The sequence below is a fragment of the Sarcophilus harrisii genome, chromosome 1 (assembly GCF_902635505.1).
Source record: "Sarcophilus harrisii chromosome 1, mSarHar1.11, whole genome shotgun sequence".
Lineage (NCBI taxonomy): Eukaryota > Metazoa > Chordata > Mammalia > Dasyuromorphia > Dasyuridae > Sarcophilus > Sarcophilus harrisii.
Genome location: NC_045426.1, coordinates 252811806 through 252833402, shown reverse-complemented (window position 1 = coordinate 252833402; position 21597 = coordinate 252811806). Strand labels below are relative to the sequence as shown.

Below are 21597 nucleotides of genomic sequence, written 5' to 3'. Positions count from 1 at the left end.
CAAACCCTTAGTAAATCTCATTTAAAAAAGGAAGGAGGAAAATCAAATTGTTAGTCTTAAAAATGAAAAGGGAGAACTCGCCACAAATGAAGAGGAAATTAGAGTAATAATCAGGAACTGCTTTGCCCAACTTTATGCCAATAAATTTGACAACTTAAATGAAATGGAAGAATACCTTCAAAAATATAGCTTGCCCAGATTAACAGCGGAAGAAGTAAATAAACTAAACAATCCCATTTTAGAAAAAGAAATAGAACAAAACTCACCCCAGACACTTATTAGTTGTGTGACACTGGGCAAGTCACTGAACCCTATTTGCCTCAGTTTCTCTCTCTGTAAAAAATGAGGCAGAGAAGAAAATGGCAAATCTTCCCAGTATCTTTGCCTAAAAAGAACAACCAAAAAACTACCACCACCGCCACCACAACGAAAGTAACAAAAATTCAAAACAAAAACAAAAAAAGGACAAATGATGTCACAAAGAGCCAGGACTAAAGAACAAAAATTTGAGACATCTGTAAAGCACTTAGCCCAGTGTCTAGCATAGACTAAATGCTTAGGAAATGTTTGTTTTCTTCCCCTTCCCAATACCTCATCCTTGACCCAAACGATCAAGATCCTTTAACTAACTCAGTTTTCTAGATGGCATAGAACATCAGAGCTGGAAGAGATCATTTAATCCAGTCTTTTTTTTTTTTTTTTTAATCTGGATTTTTTACCTATTTTACAGGTGAGCAGAATGAGTCTGAGACATGAAGCGTCACATAGCACTGTTCTGAGTGTCAGGATTAGTACACAGAGTCTTCGATTTCCCTCCCCAGCCAATGATGCCCACTTTGTAGTTTTCCCCTCCACTTCCCCCCATCCCAGCTTTCTCTCTTCTGAAATGGTGAGTGAGGACATTGACACCACCACAAATAAAGCCTGTGGGTACATCCCCCTTTAATATGGCTTGTGCCCTCTGCATGAATCCCTTGCAGGGCGGACAGCCTCAGCACCTGGCTTTGGAAGGCCAGGCCACCCAACTGTCACGGGAATCTGTGCGAGGCCTCTGCCAGCTCTGTAATGGGAGTGGCGGCTTCTGTAGCCCACAGCACTGGGGATGAGTGTCAGGCAGGAAGGAGCTCGGCGCCGGCCCAGAACCAGCGGGAGAGAAGCAGGTGTCTCTGGCCGGCTCCCACTCGGAGGCTGCCAGCTTTCTCGGGAGAGAAGTCCGACGACGAGCAAGCGGAGGGGAGGGCTCCAGAGAGAGCAGCCCCTGGGGTCCAGCCTCACCTGCGTGAGATTCCCCGGATGGATGCTGACTGGATGCAGGCCTCTTTTGTGTCCTAGATTTTCCTTTGGAGGTTCTGCCCAGAAAGGCTGCCGAGGGTTTAAGGGGGACTCCAGGAGCCTGTCAACGAAAGATGGACTATTTGCCGGCTGAGCTGCAAGGAAATGAAAGACATTCAGCGGGACAGATTCATACCCCATCCCCACAGAGCGAGCTCCTCCTTAGCGCCCGCACTCCTAGTTTTCCCTGCGCCCCATCTCCTCTGGTACTCTCACCCCCAAGCAGCCTTTCCCTTCACCTTCCTCTTCGCCGCCAGCCTCCCTCCGCTGGGAGCCTCACCCTTTCCTTGATCCCGCCTCTTCAGAGCCCACCTCGTCTCCCTCACTTCCCTGGAGACCCACTCTCATCCCTCCAGTCTCCTCTGCTCTGGCCCCCCAACTCCATCCCCACTTCCCATTAGTTGCCCCGAAAGTTCTTTCCTGCCTCCCTCCGCGACGGCCTTCGCCTCAGGTAAGCTCCGGAACTGGGCGCGGGACAGCGCTCTCCATCTCACCGCCCCGAGTACCCGCCGCTTGGCTCTCCAAAACGGTGCCGCAGAGCGGGCTGCTCCCCTCGGCTGCCTCTTCGGGCGCTGTCAGAACGAGGTTGGCCAGCTGGGTTTGGGGGGGGGGGGCTTTCCACCCCCGCAATGGAGAGGAGTCGGCAGTGAGCCGAACTCGTTGTGTAAGCTGGCGGAAGCAAGGCCAGGTGCTGACCCCATTTGCAAGGACATCTCTGCTTAGGATGTGCCCTCCGAGGCCCACTGAAGGGCCAGTCTGTTGGGACTCTGTGGCCCGGTGTCCTAAACCACCCTTTTCCAGGACTGCAGACATGGGGGATTTGTAACCTCAGGAACATTTTCCTTGACAGTGAACAGTGACTGGTAGTAACCAGATTATGGAGCTGTTTTAAAATTCAAATGAAAGGGATGTGAAATCTCTTTGAAAATTGTAAAGTAACTAGTTGTCTGGCCCTGGGCAAGTCGCTTAACTGTTGGCCTCAGTTTTCTCATCTGTAAAATGAGCTGGAGGAGGAAATGACAAACCACTCCAGTATCTTTGCAAAAAAACAAACCAAAAAACGAATGGGGTCTCAGAGACTCCTACAACTCAAAACTCAGCAACGACCAGAAATATAAAAATGCAATTGTAAAAGGTTGGTTATTTTAATAGTCAAGAGAAAGGGCTAGAGCTTCCTTGCTGCCAGTGTCAGGGTCTCTTAGCTATCATTCCTGCATTCAATATTTATTTTCTTTTGAGGCAGTTGGAGTTAACTGACTCCCAGGATCACACAGCTAGGAAGTGTTTGAGGCCAGATTTGAACTCAGATTCCTGACTCCAGGGCCAGTGCTCCATCCACTGCACCATCTAACAGCCCCAGTGTATTCAGTGTATGCAGCCTTGCCTTGAAGGACCTGTCAGTTTAACAGGGAAGATAAAACACGCACACAAACTCCTACAGTCTGTAGTAGAATTTGAAAGTACATTAGAGTTCAAAGTTCCAAGTGGGTTTTGAGGGGAGAAAAAACTTCTGACAAGGGGGAAATTAGGGAAGGCTTTATTCAGTCTTGCAGCTGCAAGAGAAGTCATCAGATCTAACCCATTTGTTTTACAGATGCAGAAAATGAGATACATTCTAAGTCAGAGCAGTAGGAGTTGAAGCAAGGAGGCAATAAACTGTGGGCAAATTTGGAGCACAGCTCATTCTGGTATAGCTGGAATAAATGGGATGCACAATGTAACAGTGGCCATAATGCTGGAAAGGTAGTTTGGGAACCTTAAATGTAAGCTAGTGTATTTGAGGGGCAGCTAGATATCACAGTGATAGAGTTCTAGGCTTAGAATCAGGAAGACTCCTCTTCCTGAATTCAAATTTGGCTTCAGACTGGAGTGGGGTGACTCTGGGCAAATTACTTAACCCTGGTTGCTTCAATTTCCTCACCTGTAAAATAAGCAAGAAAATAGCAACCCATTCCAATATCTTTGTCAAAAAAAACCCCGAATGAGGTCATAAAGACTCAGACATAACAGAAAAACAATAAAACTATGTCTTTCTTTTTTAGCTTTAGGTCTCTCTATCCCAACCAGGATGGAAGTGCAGCAGCCACTCATAAGCCAGTTCCCCGCTACCAAGACATGGAAGCTCCTGTTTGTGACCTGAGCCTCAGGCAACCTGGTGACCTCTCACTCCCTAGAGCTCCCCATATTTGTGCCAGACTCTGTGTGGACACCAATCAGCTTAGTCTATACCTGCTCAAAGTTCCCTGAATCAAGCAGTTCACCAGCCTCAGCCTCCCCTGTAGCAGAGATCACAGGAATGCAGACCTCTATCATTTTCTGAATGTGTGACTTTGGACAAATTACTTCATTTCTTTTTCATTTAAAATGGGATGACAAGATAATACAAGGACCCTTTCAGTTCTAAAATTCCATGATTAGTTGACTTTTTTTAGGAAATAGAGAGCCTCTGGGAGTTTTTGAACATTATTTGTTCTTGTTGTTCAGTCATGTCCAACTCTTCCTGAGCCTATTTGGGGTTTTCTTGGCAAGCAATACTGGAGAGGTTTGCCATTTCCTCTCCAGCTCATTTTACAAGTGAGGAAACTGAGGCCAACAGAATTAAGTGAGCTGCTTAGGGAGTCCTCAGTTAGTGAGATGGATCTCAAATGCAGTTTGAGGCTGCATTTAAAATCAGGAAGATGTCTTCCTGATTTCAGGCCTGGCAGTTTAATAACTAGGTTGGTCATCTGTAGAGAGAAGCCTCCAAGGTGATTGACATCCTAAGCCCAGGTGATGGATATTGTCTTCAATATACGCAGGAATGTTGGTTTAGAGATAAGTTTTCATTCTGCTGACTGAAGTTCTGCTGGGATGCTGATGGGAAAGAATCCATGAGAAAGTGTGAGGAGGGGGATGAAATTTAGGGATGCAGGGGTATGTTACAGGGGACTCACTCTCCAAAAAACAGACTACAGAGCAAACTTTAGAGCCAAAGCTTTTAATAAGTGCCACTGTGTTGGAGCTGGCCTTTCAAGTTGTCTGCCCTCCCTACCACCACATCCCGTCCTTCCAGTCTTCCCATCTTCTGAGAATGAGGCCTCTTCTCAATCAAAGATGGTGCTAATGAAGTACTAAGAGAAGAATGAGAAGATAAAACATCTGCAGGAACAGGAAGGAAACCCCAGAGTGGAGGGAATGGCTGCTGGGAAACCAGGGAAAGAGTGAAGCTGAGAGGGGTGAGCCAGGAGGTGTGGAAAGCAGGCTGCTGGGGGCTTTCACGCTGCTCCTTCCTCTGGCATCCCCAAGAGGGCAACCAGGGGCTCAAGAGGAAGCTGGGGGGTGGAATGAGTGCGCTCATGTTTGCGGAGGTCACTGGCACTAAGGAAGGCCTTGGGGCACTGGGGACAGGCATGGGGACGGACATCACTGTGGGTACGGCTATGCTTGCGTAATCCTGCCCTGTCCAGGAAACCCTTTCCACACTGTGGGCAGGGGAATGGACGCAGTGCAGGGTGGGATCGCTCATGACGCCTAAGAGCCACTGCTGTTGGGAAAGATTCCTTGCACTCCCGGCACACATTCTGGGGCATTTCTGCAGTACCCAAGGGTTGCTCCTGGGCGGGGGGTCCACCCTCACTCTCACCCTCTGTTGCTGGTGCTGGGGCCTCTCCTGCCCCAGACTCCCTGAATTCTACCTGCTCCAGGGTCATGCCCACCACTTGCCACTGGGAGGCTACAACCCGGCCTGACTCTGTGGGGAGGCCTAGGAGCCCAGCCTGTGACTCCCCCAGTTCCACACCCACTCCAGGAGCCACTGTGCTAGATGGTGCTGGCCCTTCCACAGAGGTACCTGCAGGCAGTGTGACCCCTACGACTAGCTCCTGGGTGGCAAGACCTCCCACCATCTCCCCTCGATGGGTCCTCTCATGCTTCCTCAGGCTGGAGGACACCACGAAGGACTTGCCACAAGCAGCACAGTGGAAGGGCCGTTCCCCTGAATGGACACGGCCATGCTTGGTAAGACTGGCCCGCTCTGCAAAGGCCCGTCCACATTCCTCACAGCGGAAAGGCCGCTGGCCTGAGTGCACCAGGGCATGTCGCTTCAAGTCCCAAGAGGCCACAAAAGTCTTATCACATTGTGGGCACTTGAATGGTCGGTCACCAGTGTGTACACGCCGGTGCATGGCTAAATCAGCTGGCTGACGGAAGTCCTTGTTGCACTTGTCACATCGATAGGGCTTGACCCCCTCGTGGGCCCGCTGGTGGCGGCGAAAACTAGATGGATCCGAAAACATCCGGCCACAGCGTGGGCACAAGAAAGGCTTCTCCCCCGAGTGGGTGCGCTCGTGGCTCTGGTAGGAGCTGAGCTGTGTAAAGCCCTTCCCACAGGCTGGGCAGCGGTAGGGCTTCTGGGCAGCATGGATGCGTTGGTGGCAGGTGAGGGAGGAGGAACGGGAGAAGCTCTTGCCACATTCAGAACAGAGGAATGGGCGTTCTCCTGTATGAGACCTGAATTGGGGAGAGAAGGAAGGGACTATATACCAAGGATAGCATGTCAGCCTCAGTCCTTCCCTACTAGCACAGTTCCATTTCAGAGGTCACAACTCTCCCTCCACTCAGATTCCCAAACAGGCCATTCTGCCTCATTTTCCCCTCCTCTCTCATCAGGACCCAGAGATTCTCCCTCCACTTTCTCTTTCCAGGGTCTAAGGGTTCTGAGCCCCCTGCCTTCCAATTCCCCAAAGTTCTCCTTGGCACCAAACAGGAGGGATTCAATCCTGACTACAAAGTTTTGGCTCTAATTTCCATAACCCAAATTCTAAACTTTTTTCTTTTTGGTGGTGGACCCATTTCAACAAGCTGATTAAGCCTATGGGAAGCCTATGGGATCCCTTGTCCGAACAATGTTTTTAAATGCATAAAATACATTGGACTGAATGACGCTAATACTGAAATAGTAATCTACCCTTAAGGGACTCCAGGTTAAGAGCCCCTTTTACCGAATTAGACTCTCCGATGTGGAAAGGCTTTTTGGGGTATCCAGAGCCAGAATCTCCGCTACTGCTTCCCAAATGTCAATGCCAAGTGCGGGTCCAGCAGCCCCTTACATCGGCCCAGGTCAGGCCTCTTCCTCGTTCTGCCTCCCTTCTGAGTCAGCCCAAGCAGCTGAAACCCGGTTACCCACCAAAAGCGGCGGTGGGCCCCGCACCTGCGCCCCTCCCCCTCACCTCTCATGGTTGCGCAGGTCCTTGAGCTCGGCGTAGGCTTTGCCGCAGCGCGGGCAGCCGTAGGGCCTCAGGCCGGCGTGCGTGCGCCGGTGCTTGCGGAAGACGGAGGGGTCGGCGAAGCACTTGCCGCAGTCGGCGCAGGAGTAGGGCCGCTCGCCGGTGTGGCAGCGCTGGTGGATCTTCAGCTTGGACAGGGTGCCGTAGGCCTTGGGACACTGCGGGCACCGGAAGGGCAGCTCGCCCGTGTGCGACGCCAGGTGCACCCGCAGGCACACGGGCTGCATGAAGCGCCGGCCGCACTCCGGGCACGGGAAGGGCTTCTCTCCGGTGTGGCTGCGCCCGTGGCTGCGCAGCTCAGGCGCCGTCTTGTACGCCTTGGGGCACAGCGAGCAGGCAAAGGGCCGGGGCTTGGGCGCGGGCTCGCCGTCCTCGCCACTGCCCGGGCCCTCCGAGTTCCCCGGGGGGGGGCCCGGATCCCCGCCCCCGGCAGCATTCTCCTCGGGGCTGGGCCCGGGGCTGGCAGCGTGGCTGGCGGCGTGCCGGGCAGCCCGAGGGGCGTTGGGGAAAGTCTTGGAGCAAGAGAGGCACTTGAATCGTCTGCCGGCTCTGGTGTAGCCTGGGTGGGGCGGCGGGGCTTCCACCTGCTCCACTTCCATGGGGCTTCGGGGTGGGCCTCCCCTGGAATGGAGAGAGGACACAAATCAGAGCCACGCCCCAACAGAAGTCACCCATCCAGCGGTAGTTCCTCCCTTTGGGAAAACCATCCCAAGAGTGATTCTACCCCCGGGCAACGCCCCAATGCCTTAAGGGGATGAAACACGGGGAAAGAATTACACCACTCAATAATATCAATGATACATTTCAACAGTGAATTAGAGAGACGCGAAACTGGGTGCTGACTGAGGCCTTGAATCAGGAACGTCTCATAGAAGAGAAGAATAAGTCTTGTGGCTTGGGTTTTGTGTGAAACGGTGCTGGGAAAGTGGCACTCTATTGTGCAGGGCTTTGAATGCCAGAAAGAGGAGTTCTTTCTCCCCCGACACACCTTCCCCCAACAAAACAGTCTTCATTAGCAGGCATTAATTCAATTATCAATAATTACTTCCTTCATTAATCTCCAAGCCACCACTTAAGCCTACCTGCTCCCTTAGGGAAGCCACTGGGTTTCCTGAGAAGCCAGGTACAATTTTGTTTAATGAGGCAATTAGCGTGTGGGGATATTTTACCCCATTCCACCCAGAGGAGGAAAAGCTGACCCAAGGTAGCAGCTTCCACGGAAAAGAAGCAGGCAGGAAGTTCAGCCAGAATAACTAGAATCCCCAGTTCCAAATTTTGCCCTTCCTTTTCAGGATCAGTTCAAATCCATACAACCTACTCTGGTTATTTCAGGATTCATGTAGTAGGATCTTAAGGTCGGGAACGAGAAGGTCCTTTGGAGATCATTTTAGTCACTCTCTTTCCCTCTAATTCAACAAAGAGGCAAACAGCCACTTAGATATGGGAAATAACTTGGCCAAAGTCATTTCAGTAGCAATAATTACAATCAAGGTTGAAATTCAGGTCCTTCTGCACTCAACACTACACACCATATACTATTTTTATTTGTACAATGTTAGGATAGGAGACCTAAGAGATCATTTTGGGCAAAATTTGATGAGCAAGGCATAATGTTCACCCCCTAGGAAAACACAATCTAATTTTAAATATAAATAAAGCAGATATGATAGGAAATCTCAGAAAAGTTAGAGATTGTTTTTTCCAAGTCTAAAAAAGTAAGGCTGGTTAGTATTATCAAAGAAAGCAAAAAGGAATAAATAGGAAAAGCCTCCTTAATCTCAAGCAATGAAGGCTGGCTTCAGACTTTTCTCCCTCAGATGCTTTGGTCCTCCTGGTTTTCACCACCAACTTGGTTTTTTGGGTCTCAGTTTCCCCAGCTATTAAATCAAGAACTTAGGTTAAATAACTTGAATTCCCTTCCTTCTCTACCACCTTTGATTTTTTGATGTTAATAAGAAAGGAGGAGCCTTCTGGGCAGAGGAGTGACATAGTCATAACAGAAATGCAGGGGCACTAGTCTGGTGGAAACTAAAGGCAGGGGGACCAGTTAAGGGGCTGTTGCAGTAATCTAGGTGTGAGCTGATGAGACACTGGTTAAATGATGATAATAGAAAAGAAGGAAAAGTCACTTTGAGGAATTAATAGTTAGTGACAGATTGGATCTAGAGATCAGGCAGGGGAATGAGTAAGAGTCAACTCCCAGATTTCCTGATTATCTACAAGAATGGAAGGGGGAATAGCAGTATCCCAGACAAATAGGAAAAATTAGGACTTAATAGACAAGAGAAAATTCCATTTTAGACATGTTGGATTTCAGGAACATTCAGTCACTCATTAAAATACCTCTTGTGCCCAAAGCATAATGCTGGATAAGACAAATTCCCTGTTATCATGGAGTTTACTGTCTAGCAGAGGATGGAGGCATATACAGGGAAAAACAATTATAAATCACTACTTTAAGTAGTTATTGTATTAAAGAGCTATCAAGAACCTTTTGAGAAATGAGAGGGCAAAATCATTACCAGCTTGAGGGGGAAGACTGTGATATTCAGGAAAATATTCACAGATTTTAAATTGAGTTTTAGGGTATGGATAGGAATCAAATGGTGAAAAAGGGGTGATATTCTAAGCTTAGGGAATCTTAAAAATAAGCTAGACATGGGAGATCAATCAAATGGTGAAAGAGGGGTGATATTCTAAGCTTAGGGAACCTTAAAAATAAGCTAGACATGGGAGATCACAGGACTTATTTGGGGAATAACAGTCTGCTACAAGAACATGAACATATAATGATAATTGACATTGATGTAATGTTTTAAGACTTACAAAGCATTTTATTTATACTATCTCATCCAAGAGGAAGTTGGAATATGCAAGACTGGACCTGGGGATAGACTTCAGGCTATAGACATATATTTGAGTTCAGAATCATCTACATAGAAATGACCAGTGAAGCTTATGACTATGTGGTCATCTGCACAGAAATGAAAGGATGAGATCACCAAGGTTGATGAACATCAAGAGAAGAGCAGAATATTAAAGATTGAGTCTTGATGAAGAGAAATACTAAAGATATATAAAGAGGCTAGTGGGTCAACAAGATAGAGAAGTTAAAAAGAATTATATATTGTGCCAAGGGAAACTTTAGAGTTTCCAATAAGAAGGATTAGTCAAAAGTATTCAGTTGAGGAGACTAAGGTCCAAGAAAAGGACAATGGCTGAAAGATAAAAAAGTCATTGGTTGTAGAGAGATCTTGGGAAACAAAGGTGGCAGATGACAGGCTACATGGAATAATGAGCACCAAGTACATTTAACTCTTGATTTTAACTTTAAATTATTTCATATTATCATAGAGATCTTAGAATGTTCCTTCAAAGTCATCTAATCTCCAACTGATAAAAAATTCTTATCTACAACATTCCCCTCTTTTATACATAAGGAATATACTACTTCAGGATGGCTCTAATAGTTAAGAAGTTGTTTCATATATTGAATTAAAATCTTAGGTACAACTTTTTACCTATTTCATCTCTCTGGGGAAAAGCAGGAAAACACTTTGAAAACAGTTACTATGCCCTCTTTAGTGTCTTCAACTGAAGAAACCTTTATATGATAGGGTCTTCAATTCTCTCACCATCCTGTTCACTCTCAGACATGCTTAATATTGTTATGATCCTTCCTAGAATGTGGTTTCTAGAATGTGGAACCAATACTACAGATATAGTCCAAGCAGTGTTCACAGGACCATTATCTCTCTATGTAGGGAAGGTTATAACTGAACCTTTTTTTCCTCAATAACAATAACTTATAGGGAACTTTGATGAAGTTCTTTTCACAATGAGTAGTTGTTGATTTATGCCTCTCCTGAGCCCTTTTTGTATTAACTTTTTTTTTTTTTTTTTTTGTGCTGGGTCCCAGTTCTTCCTATAAAATCTACCACCTTTGCTTCCATCTTTTGAATATGTCTCTTTAAAGTCCAAGTAGGTCATTAAGTGGCTTTTGTTGTTCCCATGCTCCTTCTACCTGTCCCATGTAGCTACAGTAGTCATTGCTTCATGGTTGATAATAGATATTGTCCACAAATTGTCCTTTGTTTCTCCTTCCATTAATCCTCAATCAAATTCTCTCTGCCATGCTTTCCCATTTCTGGTCTGTGTATTTCCACACATTATATTACCTTCTTGATATATAAAATTTCCCCACTGTCCCTTTTATCTAATCTGTTTCTTTTGGCATCCCAAGAAATCTACTGATACCTAGTGAGATCAAATTGCCTGTTCTCAGAGTTTATTATTGTCCATACTATATGCATTATGTGTGTGTGTGTATGTATGTATGTATGTATGTGTGTGTGTATATGTGTGTATATATATATATATATATATATATATACACACACATATCTGAGGCTTTAAATACTGTTATTTTCACTATTAATCTATGTGCTACCTGCCCTAATGGCTGTATGTGAGCACTTAATCTTCTCTCTCCATTTTCAATTTAAAGACTTTCTAATAAGATCTTGTGAGGATTAAAAATGTCCCCCATCTACAATAAGAGACAGAGAGACCTCTGAGCCAATAGCATTTTGTTAAAAGGTCCATGGTCCCCTCTGAAGTGGATCTCAGATATTCCTCACAATCTAAGATGCCCCCTTCTTCTGGGACCTTAGTTTTATAGAGAGAACACTCTAAATGTGCTATACAAAGTAGAGTCCAATTGGTTGATAGAACTTCCTAAGAGAATCAAAAATGATGAATCAGCTAGAAATAGTATGGGGGGCACCCCCTTCCCCGGGGAGTGGGAGTGATATCCTTAGATTGGACAAAGCATAGGATATCTCCACTAAGTTATCATAAAATGCTCATTTGCTCACGTTGGACAAGAGAGAATGGTCTGGAGGTACAAAACTAAGTTTGGGGGACTTTGCGTGTAATTGAGTCATCACTGGGTTTGGTCACCATGACAAGGAAAAACAAGGGTGGAAGGCCTCTAGTTAGCTTCCTATGATGAAACAAGTGATCTTAGAATCTGCAATTTATAATCTGGGGCCCAATATATAGAATTTATAATCACTATTCCTATGGGGTCATATCTAAGTGATTAATACTGATTGGAATAAAGTAAGGGTCCAAATGAATTATTTATTACTATATAGAATTACTGACCTTTTATATGTGTGCTCCATTCCTAGCCAAGAAGGGAACATTCTTCTGTCTTAAGCCCTTCTCTAGAAAACCAAGGCCTCTTTCAAATACTATTTTCTTAACTTGCTATTTATTTCTCATAACCATCTTTTCTTTTTTCTTTTTTTCAACCTAAAGTATCTATTTGTAATCTCCAGGATCTGGGCCCATAAGCTCTTTGATCAACGTACATGACACCACTAACCCTAGCTATGCTTATGGGGTTTCTTCTGATGGTATTATTATTATTATTATTTGCTGAGGCAAATTGGGGTTAAGTGACTTGCCTAGAGTCACACAGCTAGGGAAGTGTTAAGTATCTGAGGCCAGATTTGGACTCAGGAACTCCTGACTTCAGGGCTGGTGCTCTATCCACTATACCAGCTAGCTGCCCTTTATGATGGTATTATTTACCTTCATATGGATAACCTATAGTAGAAAGTGGTTACCAGTTATCAGTTTCCAGAGGTTCCCAGCTGTGTTCCTGATAGAACTCTCTCCAATCATCTTGATTTATATCCTGCCCCTGGATGGCGTTAGAGGGGAAAGTGAGGCAGGTGACCTTGCCCAGCCCTTATGCACTCAAATCCAATTCACTTGCATATCATGGTGAGACCTCCCTGATGTCATGGTGCTTTTCAAGACAATGAAGGACAAACAGCAGCCGCCAAGAAAAACTCTATTGTTATAATAACAACAAAGTGTTTTGTGGCTTTATACACACACACACACACACACACACACACTTTTTTCAGTCATTGTAGTTGTTTCACTCTTCATGTTCCCATTTGGGATCATTAGTTTTGGAAGGCAGAGTGTCTCCTAATATCTTCACACTTGACAAAGGTACTGAAGTGATTTGCCATTTCCTTCCCCAGCTCATTTGATAGATTAGGAAACTGAGGCAAACAAGGTTAAGAGTTACAAGGCCAGATTTAAACTCAGTTCTGAATCCAGGCCAGGAACTTTATCCCCCTGGATCACCTAGCTGCTATACACATATATACACATGCATTCACAATTTGATCCTTTGCACATCCTTGTGAAGCGGGTAAAGAAGGTATTTATCCTTTTTCCAAATGAAGAAAGAGATCCAGAGAGTTTAGGTGATTTGCTCAATGGAATACAGATAAGAAGGAACAAGTTGAGACACAATAGGGAAGTTAATCCTCTCTTCATTATATTATGGTTGTCTCTCATATTTGTCATATTAACAGTTGGTCACCTTATTACCCCTCAATAGGTAGTCTTTAGATTCAATGACTGACTCAGTAGTAATGTGATATAAGAGATAAGAGAGCTGTATTATGGCTGTACTATTGCTGCAGTTCGACATTTAGACATTGTTCCCCTCTGAGCCTCAATTTCCTTTTCTGTAAAAGAATAGATTAGATTAGATGGACTCTCCTAGCTCTAACACTCTAGGATTCTACCCCCCAAATCAGGCCAAATCTACTGAATCTGGTGATGGAAAAACATCAGTAACATATCCCCCAGGCCCTCTGCTTCCTCCAGGAAGGGGGAGGGAGCTGCTTGTTGGAAAGAAAAGAGATAAAGCATTTTAGGCAGAACAGTATTTGCCAGTGGACAGAGAAGAAGCCACCTTCTGCCTAGGAGCAGGGGAATCAAGGTCTCTCTAAAAGGTCCTTGGTAAATCAGATGGGAAATAGAGTCTTTTGAAAAGCAGAATCTGAGTCGAGAGTGGCTGAATTTAGGAGAAGCAGTCAAAGTCTTCTCAGAGATAAACACAAGAGTATTCTGAGAAGTAAACTCTAAAACTTCTTAAAAACCCCATGCATAGCATACTTCACACTGCTTCTTTGATCCAAAGTTCCATGGCTGCTTATTGCTTGCTTTAAGAAATCAAGACCAAACTCCTTGGCCTAGGATTCAGGGCCCTCTGTAAACAGCCTTCTTTCTCAGTGCTTACTCACCAGAGAAGACTCTCCTCTGAACATGTATCCTGCAGACCTGCCCCTGAGCTTTCGGCTGAAAGGTACTCCATCATACCTTTTTCCCTCCTCTCCATTCAATTCAATAAAAAATGATTTAATGAAAGACAGCTCTGTGCCAGACACATGCTAGAATGACAGAGTCCAGGGCAAATTCTTCTGTTTCTTAAAGACCAAGTTAAAGTCTCACTTTTCAAAAGTTCTTCATATGTCATAGCCCAGGCTAATCCTGGCCTCCTCTAAACTCTATTATCATTTATGGTAATTTTCACTCACTGACTCTATTTTTGCCTCTAAAGTTATACTTAACAGGTCTGTTTGTCCTTGTCCATGGTTTGACAGCTCTTGGAAAGTAACGATCATGTATCTACTAAGTCTTTTTCAGGACAACATATTCAACATTCCCAGAGGTGTTCTTCATATTTCTTTTTGTCCTCCCATAGCACTCAGATCCTCAGGGCTGGGCACATAATAAGGACTTTCTCCTGACAGATTTTTTTTATTTGAATGAATTGGTGGCTGCAGAAAAGAGTAGAAGTAAATGGAAAAGAGGGAATTTGGTTGCTTCACACTTTCATTCTTTACCTCATCCCTTTTCTCCTTCCTGGAATCCTGGCAACCATCTTGTCAGGGCCAGGCAGCTAAGCCCTACATAGGATCAAGGCTAAACAAATAAGATTGGCTAACAAGCCCAGTCTATTTCATTATCAGCTTAGCTGGGATGAGAGAAAGAGGATTGAGGGATAGGAAGGCAATGGGATGGGATTATAGTAGATCCCATTTAGAGCTTTGGAGTAGCTGGTTTTGTAAAAGGAAAAGAATTGGAAGAACCTAATTATCACAGCTGGGAAAAGATCTCCTGAAGAATCCTCTTTTTCAGGCAGGTAGTTTGTAAAAGTTCCTATACCCATGAGACCATCGTGGTGATATTGTTTGAACTACATTAGAATCCAAGTTCTTTGGGTCATTCTGAACCTCAAGTCCATCTTCCAAATTCATTTTCCCAAACCCTAGTTTTATGATGTCACTGCCCTACTCCAAAGTTTTCAGTAGTTCTCCACTGCTTACAAGAAAGAGGTTAAGTATTTTTACTTGGCTTTCATCCTCAACCATCCCTGCCCTCAATTTGGTCTAACTCAAAATTTCCACATATAACAGCCAGAAATGCACCAGCACTTTCCAGGTCCAAACTTTTCCAGCCCAGAACCAGGATAAAAAGCATATATTCACCCTTCCCTCCCCACGCAAGTCGTTAAATCTTTAGTGTAACACATATACAAACATCACGTGGATTTTCTAGTATTAATAAAGTATGCCTTTATAGAAAGTCAGATTAATAAAGAGTGCATCATTCAAGACTTTTCCCCTAGATATAGATCCCCTAGATATAGATATCTATATTTCCTATCTATCCCAATCCCCAGGCTGAGCCTCTCTGCTCTGGTTATCCAAATCCTACATCCTTTTTGTCTAAGACCTATCTTCTCCACAAAGTCTCCCCTTACTTGCACTGTGTGTAATAATCATTGAACAAAAAGATCACTGGATTTTGAGTCAGGAATCCTGGGTTCAAATCCTGGTTCAGTCACTTACAAGCCATGTAAATCTCCTGACCTCTTTGGGACTCACTTTATCTATAAAAATGAAGATAACATTTCTAACAGACTTATAGTAAAGGAAAAGCTTTATTAAGCCTTAAGATGCTTTAAGAACCTATATAGTTAGGGCAGCTAGATAGCATGGTAGAGTACCAGACCTGGAATAAGGAGGATCCGAGTTCAAATCCAGCCTCAGATACTTAACACATACTAGCTGTGTGACCAGTCACTTATCCCCAGTTGCTTCAACATTACCATAACCTTGTTCAAGGTTTGTATGTCTGGCCTTCCAAGCTGATTAAGACCATTGAAGGCTGGGACTTTCTTTTCTCTTGTATACCCCAAGAATAGTCTTAGCCAAACAAGTTCTCAACAATTTCTTGATTGATATAGGCATGAGATCATAGCAAAGCAAGACCCTCTTTTTCTCTGGGTCTCAGTTAACATCTGTAAAATAAAGGATTTGTACTAAATTATCTCTTCCCTTCCATAATTAAAATCTAATGATTCACTCAGGGTCACTTTTGGCAGTACTGGAATGAGCAGATGATTTAGCCCAAGGTACATATGCACCTTTGGGAAAGAAAAATCAAATGGGATAGAAGATGAGACTTGGTGCCAAGTTTGTCCTTCAAGACTTTGGGGCTTTGGATGTTGGGGGAGAAGTGATGAGCAATGAGCTCTTTGGAGTACTGAGGTATGAGTTTTTTTTTCCCCCCCCTTTGTATCTCCTTGCCTTCTTTTATACATTGCATTATCTGAACTGAAGGATTATATAATTTAGCTCTTACAAGGGACTTTAAAGATAATCTAGTCTAACCTTTTAATTTTACAAATGAGAAAACTTGAGGCCTAGTCAAGGATAGGGATGATTCCTTATAATATCTGACAATTTCTTCTGAAATAAGGATATGTAACTGGGCAAAAAGAAAATTCAGAGAAGATGAGGATGGGAAAGAAGGATGTTGGAGGAGAATCAAAAGTTAGACATGATCTTGAGGCTATTTCTTTTTAAAATTCATTTATTTAAAACTTAAATACAAAATAGGAAAAAAAAAGAAAAAGAAAAATATTGCCATGTGCATAGTAGAACACAAAAGGGGATTCAAAATATGAGACAAATTTTCATTCCAAGAAAGCCTAGATAATAAATACTACACATTTTGTTGAGAGCTGTCTGTTTTGCTTCCTTGTAGGTTTTCTTTTGTTATCTGCGGTGTACTTTTTACATTATTCTTTTTCCCTTTTTCTCCTACCTCCTCCAAGAAGGCTACAATTAAGCACAGATATATTTATATATAAACATATATATATATACATAGGCATCTATACTTACACATATATATTATATACTTCTATATAAGGCTATACTATGCTTGTTTGTCCAATTTCTCTGAAAATAGATATCATTCTTCACATGTCCCTATGTTTCCATATTTTTCTAAATCCACTAGCTCATCATTTCCTATACCACAGTAATATTCCAACTTTATACTACCTATTTTAAATTCTAAAATATCAATATGGCTGATATATGGTATAGTTTCCCTATTTTTCTTTTGACTAAATCTATTTTTAATTTTGTTTGAAATCAATGACTACAATATGTAATTATTTTCTAATACATTCTATTCATGATTATGTTTGTGTGTATCTTATTTCTTATCCCTACTGACTCCTCAGTTTTACTTGTACCTACTACCTTGCCTTGCTATTATTTAACCTAACCCCTTCTTATCCTCTCCCCACCACATTCCCTTCTTCATTATCCCTTTCCCACTAATATATACTCCTCAATGAATTCCTGTTAATCTACCCATCCTTCTATATTAACCTTATCTTATTCTCTCCTCTTATTTTTTTTAAATGAAATTAGAAGATTTTTATATCTTCCTATATATGTTATTCCTTTTTTCCAGATGAGAGCAGGGTTCCATATAATCAAGCTTCCTTTAGTACCTAATTTTTCTGTCAGTTTTTCTTCTTGTATCTCATTTGTATAAGACAGTCATTTTTTTACTTTTTCCTACAAAGTTTTGCTTTTTAAATCAAATTGGGGTAGAGCTTACTCTACCCCAATCTTTCTTGACCTGCCCAATTACTAATGACATGGTTTATACTTCCACATATAAAACAAAAAGTTTGTCCTTATTAAATCCTTTGAAATTTGTCTTTGCTGTTTACCTTAAATTTCTCTTAGATCTGATATAACAAATTTGCTATTGAGTTCAGGTCTGTTTGCAACAAAATCCTGAAAGTCTGACAAATCACATGTCCACTTTTTTTTCTTTCAGGATCATGCTTAACTTTTCTGGGTATGATATTTATGGCTCTAATCCTCAATCTTTTGTTCTTTGACATATAGTCTTCCAAAACCTGCAGTCTTTCAATGCAACAACTGCTATGTCTCATGAGATTCTAATTGTGCCTCTGTCATATTTAAACTGGGTTTTTCCCTTGTTGCTCATATAATTTTCTCACTGATCTGGAGGTTTCAGAATTTGGTTATGATATAGGTTTCCCTGTAGGGTCTCTTTCATGTGGTGATCTGTGAAATCTTTCTATTTTTATTTCCCTCCCACTTGTTCTAACGCTTCAGGACAATTCTTTAATTGTTTTCTTGTGTCAAGATTTGTGTGTGTGTGTGTGTGTGTATTTTTCAGGTAGTCCAATTATTGTTTTTTTTTTCTTGATCTGTTCTTCAGATATTTTGTTTTTGTTATGAGATGTCTTATATTGTTTTCTATTTTTTCATTCTTTATAGTTTATTATTTCTTGGTCTCATTACTTTCTTGGTTTCTCCTTGCCCAATTCTAGTTTTCAAGGAGTCATTTTCTTAAGATTCTAGATTTCTCTTTCTATTTACTGATTTTCATCACCCTGTTTTTCTTGAATTAAAAATTTTTCCCTCAGTCTTTCTCACTTCATTTTTAGTCTTTTTTGAGTTTTACAAATTGTTTTTGGTGAGGTAATTAACATGACTTTTTGGGTAGAAGAGGCCTGAGTTACTTCAGGATCCTCCACTGAAGATGAACCCCCATCTTCCCTATTCCCATACTAACTGGGAATAGTAGCTGGGTTCTTTCTCCCTTGGCTACTCTTTTTTGGGGGGAGGAGGCGACAACCTCCAGAGCCGGGATTTGGGGGAATGGTGGCTCTGGCCTGGGACCCAAACTGAGAACTCCACCCCCCTGTAAGCGGCCCTGGCCAGCAGTGTCCCCCACTGTTTCTTCATTCACCGGTTTGCGCACAGCTGGGCCTGCCATTCCTTACCAGCAGAACTTCCTTCTATTTTCCCCATTGAGACGCCAGACTCTCCACACCGTCTTGGAAGTGAAAATTCTTGTGGCTCAGGCCGAAGCTCCCTCCCAAATCAGCTAACCGCAGGGTTTACCATTTGCCACTAGCCCTGAGGTCTTCCCCTTCACCCCGGGTAAACCTCCATCTCGGCAGCATCCTTAGATGCTGTTACGCCAGGGGAGCCACGGTTGTGCCCCAATTTGTCCTCGCTTTCAGCACTCTCTCTTCTCCCCGAGGTGAGAGCTGTTCTCCTGAAGGGGAATATTCTGCTCCTTACCCTGGCACCGTATCTAGGACTTCGGGGCAGAAGAGAAGGACTCGAATGCAGCTATGCCACTTTCTTACCTGGCTCGCCCGTTCTCTTCCTTCCCATCTCATCCCGATCGATTCCCTGATTTATAAAATAAGGGATCACTGAATCACGGATCTAAAACAGAAACGGACCTCGGAGAGCTTCTAGCTCAACTTCCAAAAGAAGCTTAGGAGAAGCAGCGGCTTCTCTTAGCGCCCCAGGGTCCCCATGACCGTGAAGGAAACTCCAGGCATGAGCTTTCAATCAACGAAAATTAGTCTTCTCAGACCTAGTTTGTGAACAATTCTCTTTTGGCAGCGCAGGGGCCAGAAATTCCCAATCCCCCAGCACCAAACCGCGCCAGCTTCTTACAGCGGACGCCCAAGCCGAGCCCACGGCTCTCGGGGCGGAGGAAGGCGTCACGGCCAAGTCCCAGAGCAAGCCCACACCTCCGCGGCGGACCGTCCCAGCCACGCCGTTTTACCAAGGTCCGAGCTGGGAGCTGTCCATTTAGAAGCAACGCCCCTCCGCCCCTCCGCCCCTCCACAAGGTCGGGCTCTAGGACCCAGCGAAGGCAGACGCAAAAAGCCTCTCCGGCCCCAAAGTCCGACCCTGCCGGGCTAGGGCAGTTCTTGGGGGAGGCGCGGACAAGCCCGGCTGTAGGACCGAGGGAAGGGAATCGGGCCGGGCCAAGAGGCTGGGTGGGCTGAACCGCGAGGGCAGAGGAAAAAGGGAGCACAGGCAGGGGCCGCAGGGAGGAAGAGGGGAGAAGCAAGTCGCACCCCGCGGCGGAGGAGGGCGATTCTCGCAAGGCTGGGCAGCGACAAAGGACGGCGCTCCTACTCGGCCAGTCTGGCTGGGAAAAACGGGGGCGACAATGAGATTATAGACAGATGTTTTGTTTTAATGTTTTAAGCCCCTGAGGCGCATGAAGAAAGCGAGTCCAGGCCCCTCATTTTACAATCCCAGGGTTGGGATTCGAACCCAGATCTTCCTACTTGGCATTACAACGCGAAGTCCTGACTCAGTCACTGACCGCGCCGCAAGACCCGGGCCAAGTCCCTTCCTTCGGTCAGAGCCTCGACTTCCTCATCTGTGTTAATGCGGTGGGGAGGGGGGACAGGACTATGGCTCAGTTCCTTCATCAGCAAAATGAGACAGATGGCCGGACCCTAAAGGTGCCTCCGGCTTTAAACTCCCACGGCCGCCCGTTCCCCGTCCCGCGCCAAAGCTTTAATCCCGAAAGCGGAGTCAGCGGGAGCGAGAGGAGGTCCTCCCCCTCCTCCTCCCCCTCCTCCTCCCCCTCCTCCCCCTCCTCCCCTCCCCCTCTCCCCCTCGCCAGCTTCATGGAGCGCCGCAGGGGGCCGCGAGGCCGCGGGACAAAGACGATCAAGATGGCGGTCTTTAGGACCGGGGGAGGGGCGACCACGGCGAAAGCAAAGCCTTCTCCAGCGCCCGAGGCGGATTGAGGAGGGGCTGGCTCCTGGGACACAGAAGAAACTGGGGCCGAGTCAAGGAGGGAAGCAGGAAGGAGCGGGGGGAGGGGGGGAAGAGGAGTACTAGGGGGTAGGGAGCCGGGGTACTCAGTCTGCTGCAATTCCTGGGACAAAAGAGAGGCCTGTAAAATGGCGGTCACTAGGACCAGGTTAAGAAAAAAAAAAAAAACATCCAGCTCCTGTTTCTCTACCCGCTGGGCCCAGGAGCGTGAGGAAAGCGGCGTTCGTTGAGCCTCGCCCCCGGGTCTGGCTTGGAGCTTGGAAGCCCTGGAGCCGCCGCGTCCGGTCGCGCCACACAAAGGCATGCAAAATGGCGGTCTCTAGGACCGTGCTGGGCCGGGTCTCAGCGGCGGGGGGCAATGGTAATCTCTGGACACTGCACAGGAGAGGAATAGGCGTGTGTCAATGAATGGGGGGGTAGGGGAAAATAAAATGGGGTGTCAAAGGCTTTACTAGCCTCCAGGCCCAGAATCAATGCAGAGTCCCTGCCTCAGCAAAATGTCAGACCTCAATGAACCATGAAAAGGCATTTGGTCCTCGCATACCCCCTCCCATTTTACGGATGGGAAAACTGAGTCCACCTGTGACGACCCGAACCAACGGGACTTCCATGACCCAAGTTGCACAGGGCACGTTCCAGGGTCGCGCTCACGGCTCTTACCTGGGGGAGCCTGACGCGCTCTCGCCTGCAGTAGCTCCAGAGGACAGAGCCGGAGCTCCCGCTAGAAATAGAGCCGGCGCTAGGACCCAGCGGGGGAGATGGGAGGAGAGCAAGGCACCGGAAGTGGGGGTATTCTCCCGCTAAGAGGGAGGGGGAAGGGTTTAGGCGGGGCCCCTGAGAGAAAGAGGATGGAAAATGTAATTGATTCGCAATAGGCGGGGACTAACGGAAATAAAATCAGAGAGGGTTCGAAAGCCACCACTAGACGTTAGAAGAGATGTTCGTTTGTGGGTAAGACTCTTGAAAGAGAGCCAAGGACCAAGCGCACCCCCCTTAGCTGTCATTGAGTGGGGAAAGATTTAGGCGGAGCACGCCTAAGGACTTAAAGCAAGCCACACTTCCGGTGACTACTGTCATATAACACTTGGAAGCTAACGTCACCGGAAGAGGAAAATAACTAACCAAATGGGGGAACTCTATAAGAAGTGTCACCAAACATTATAGAGAGCCATTTG

General features: G+C 45.3%; 1 protein-coding gene across 1 annotated transcript; it reads right to left on the bottom strand.

The window, feature by feature from the left end:
• Positions 1–3770: 3770 nt before the first annotated feature.
• On the bottom strand, positions 3771–21567 carry ZNF668 (zinc finger protein 668). The gene is made up of 3 exons (XM_023497540.2): positions 21083–21567; positions 6540–7217; positions 3771–5820 (listed from the first exon to the last, which is right to left on the bottom strand). Exons 2-3 carry the CDS (start codon positions 7193–7195, stop codon positions 4587–4589), a joined length of 1890 nt encoding a protein of 629 aa, XP_023353308.2. The 5' UTR covers positions 7196–7217; positions 21083–21567; the 3' UTR covers positions 3771–4586.
• Positions 21568–21597: the final 30 nt, after the last annotated feature.

Bases quoted from the DNA above. Each gene is read 5' to 3' on its own strand.
- ZNF668 (XM_023497540.2), bottom strand. From the start codon at position 7,195: ATGGAAGTGGAGCAGGTGGAAGCCCCGCCGCCCCACCCAGGCTACACC. The intron at 5,821-6,539 runs GTGAGGGGGAGG...TCCCCAATTCAG, and splicing joins GACCTGCGCAACCATGAGAG to GTCTCATACAGGAGAACGCC.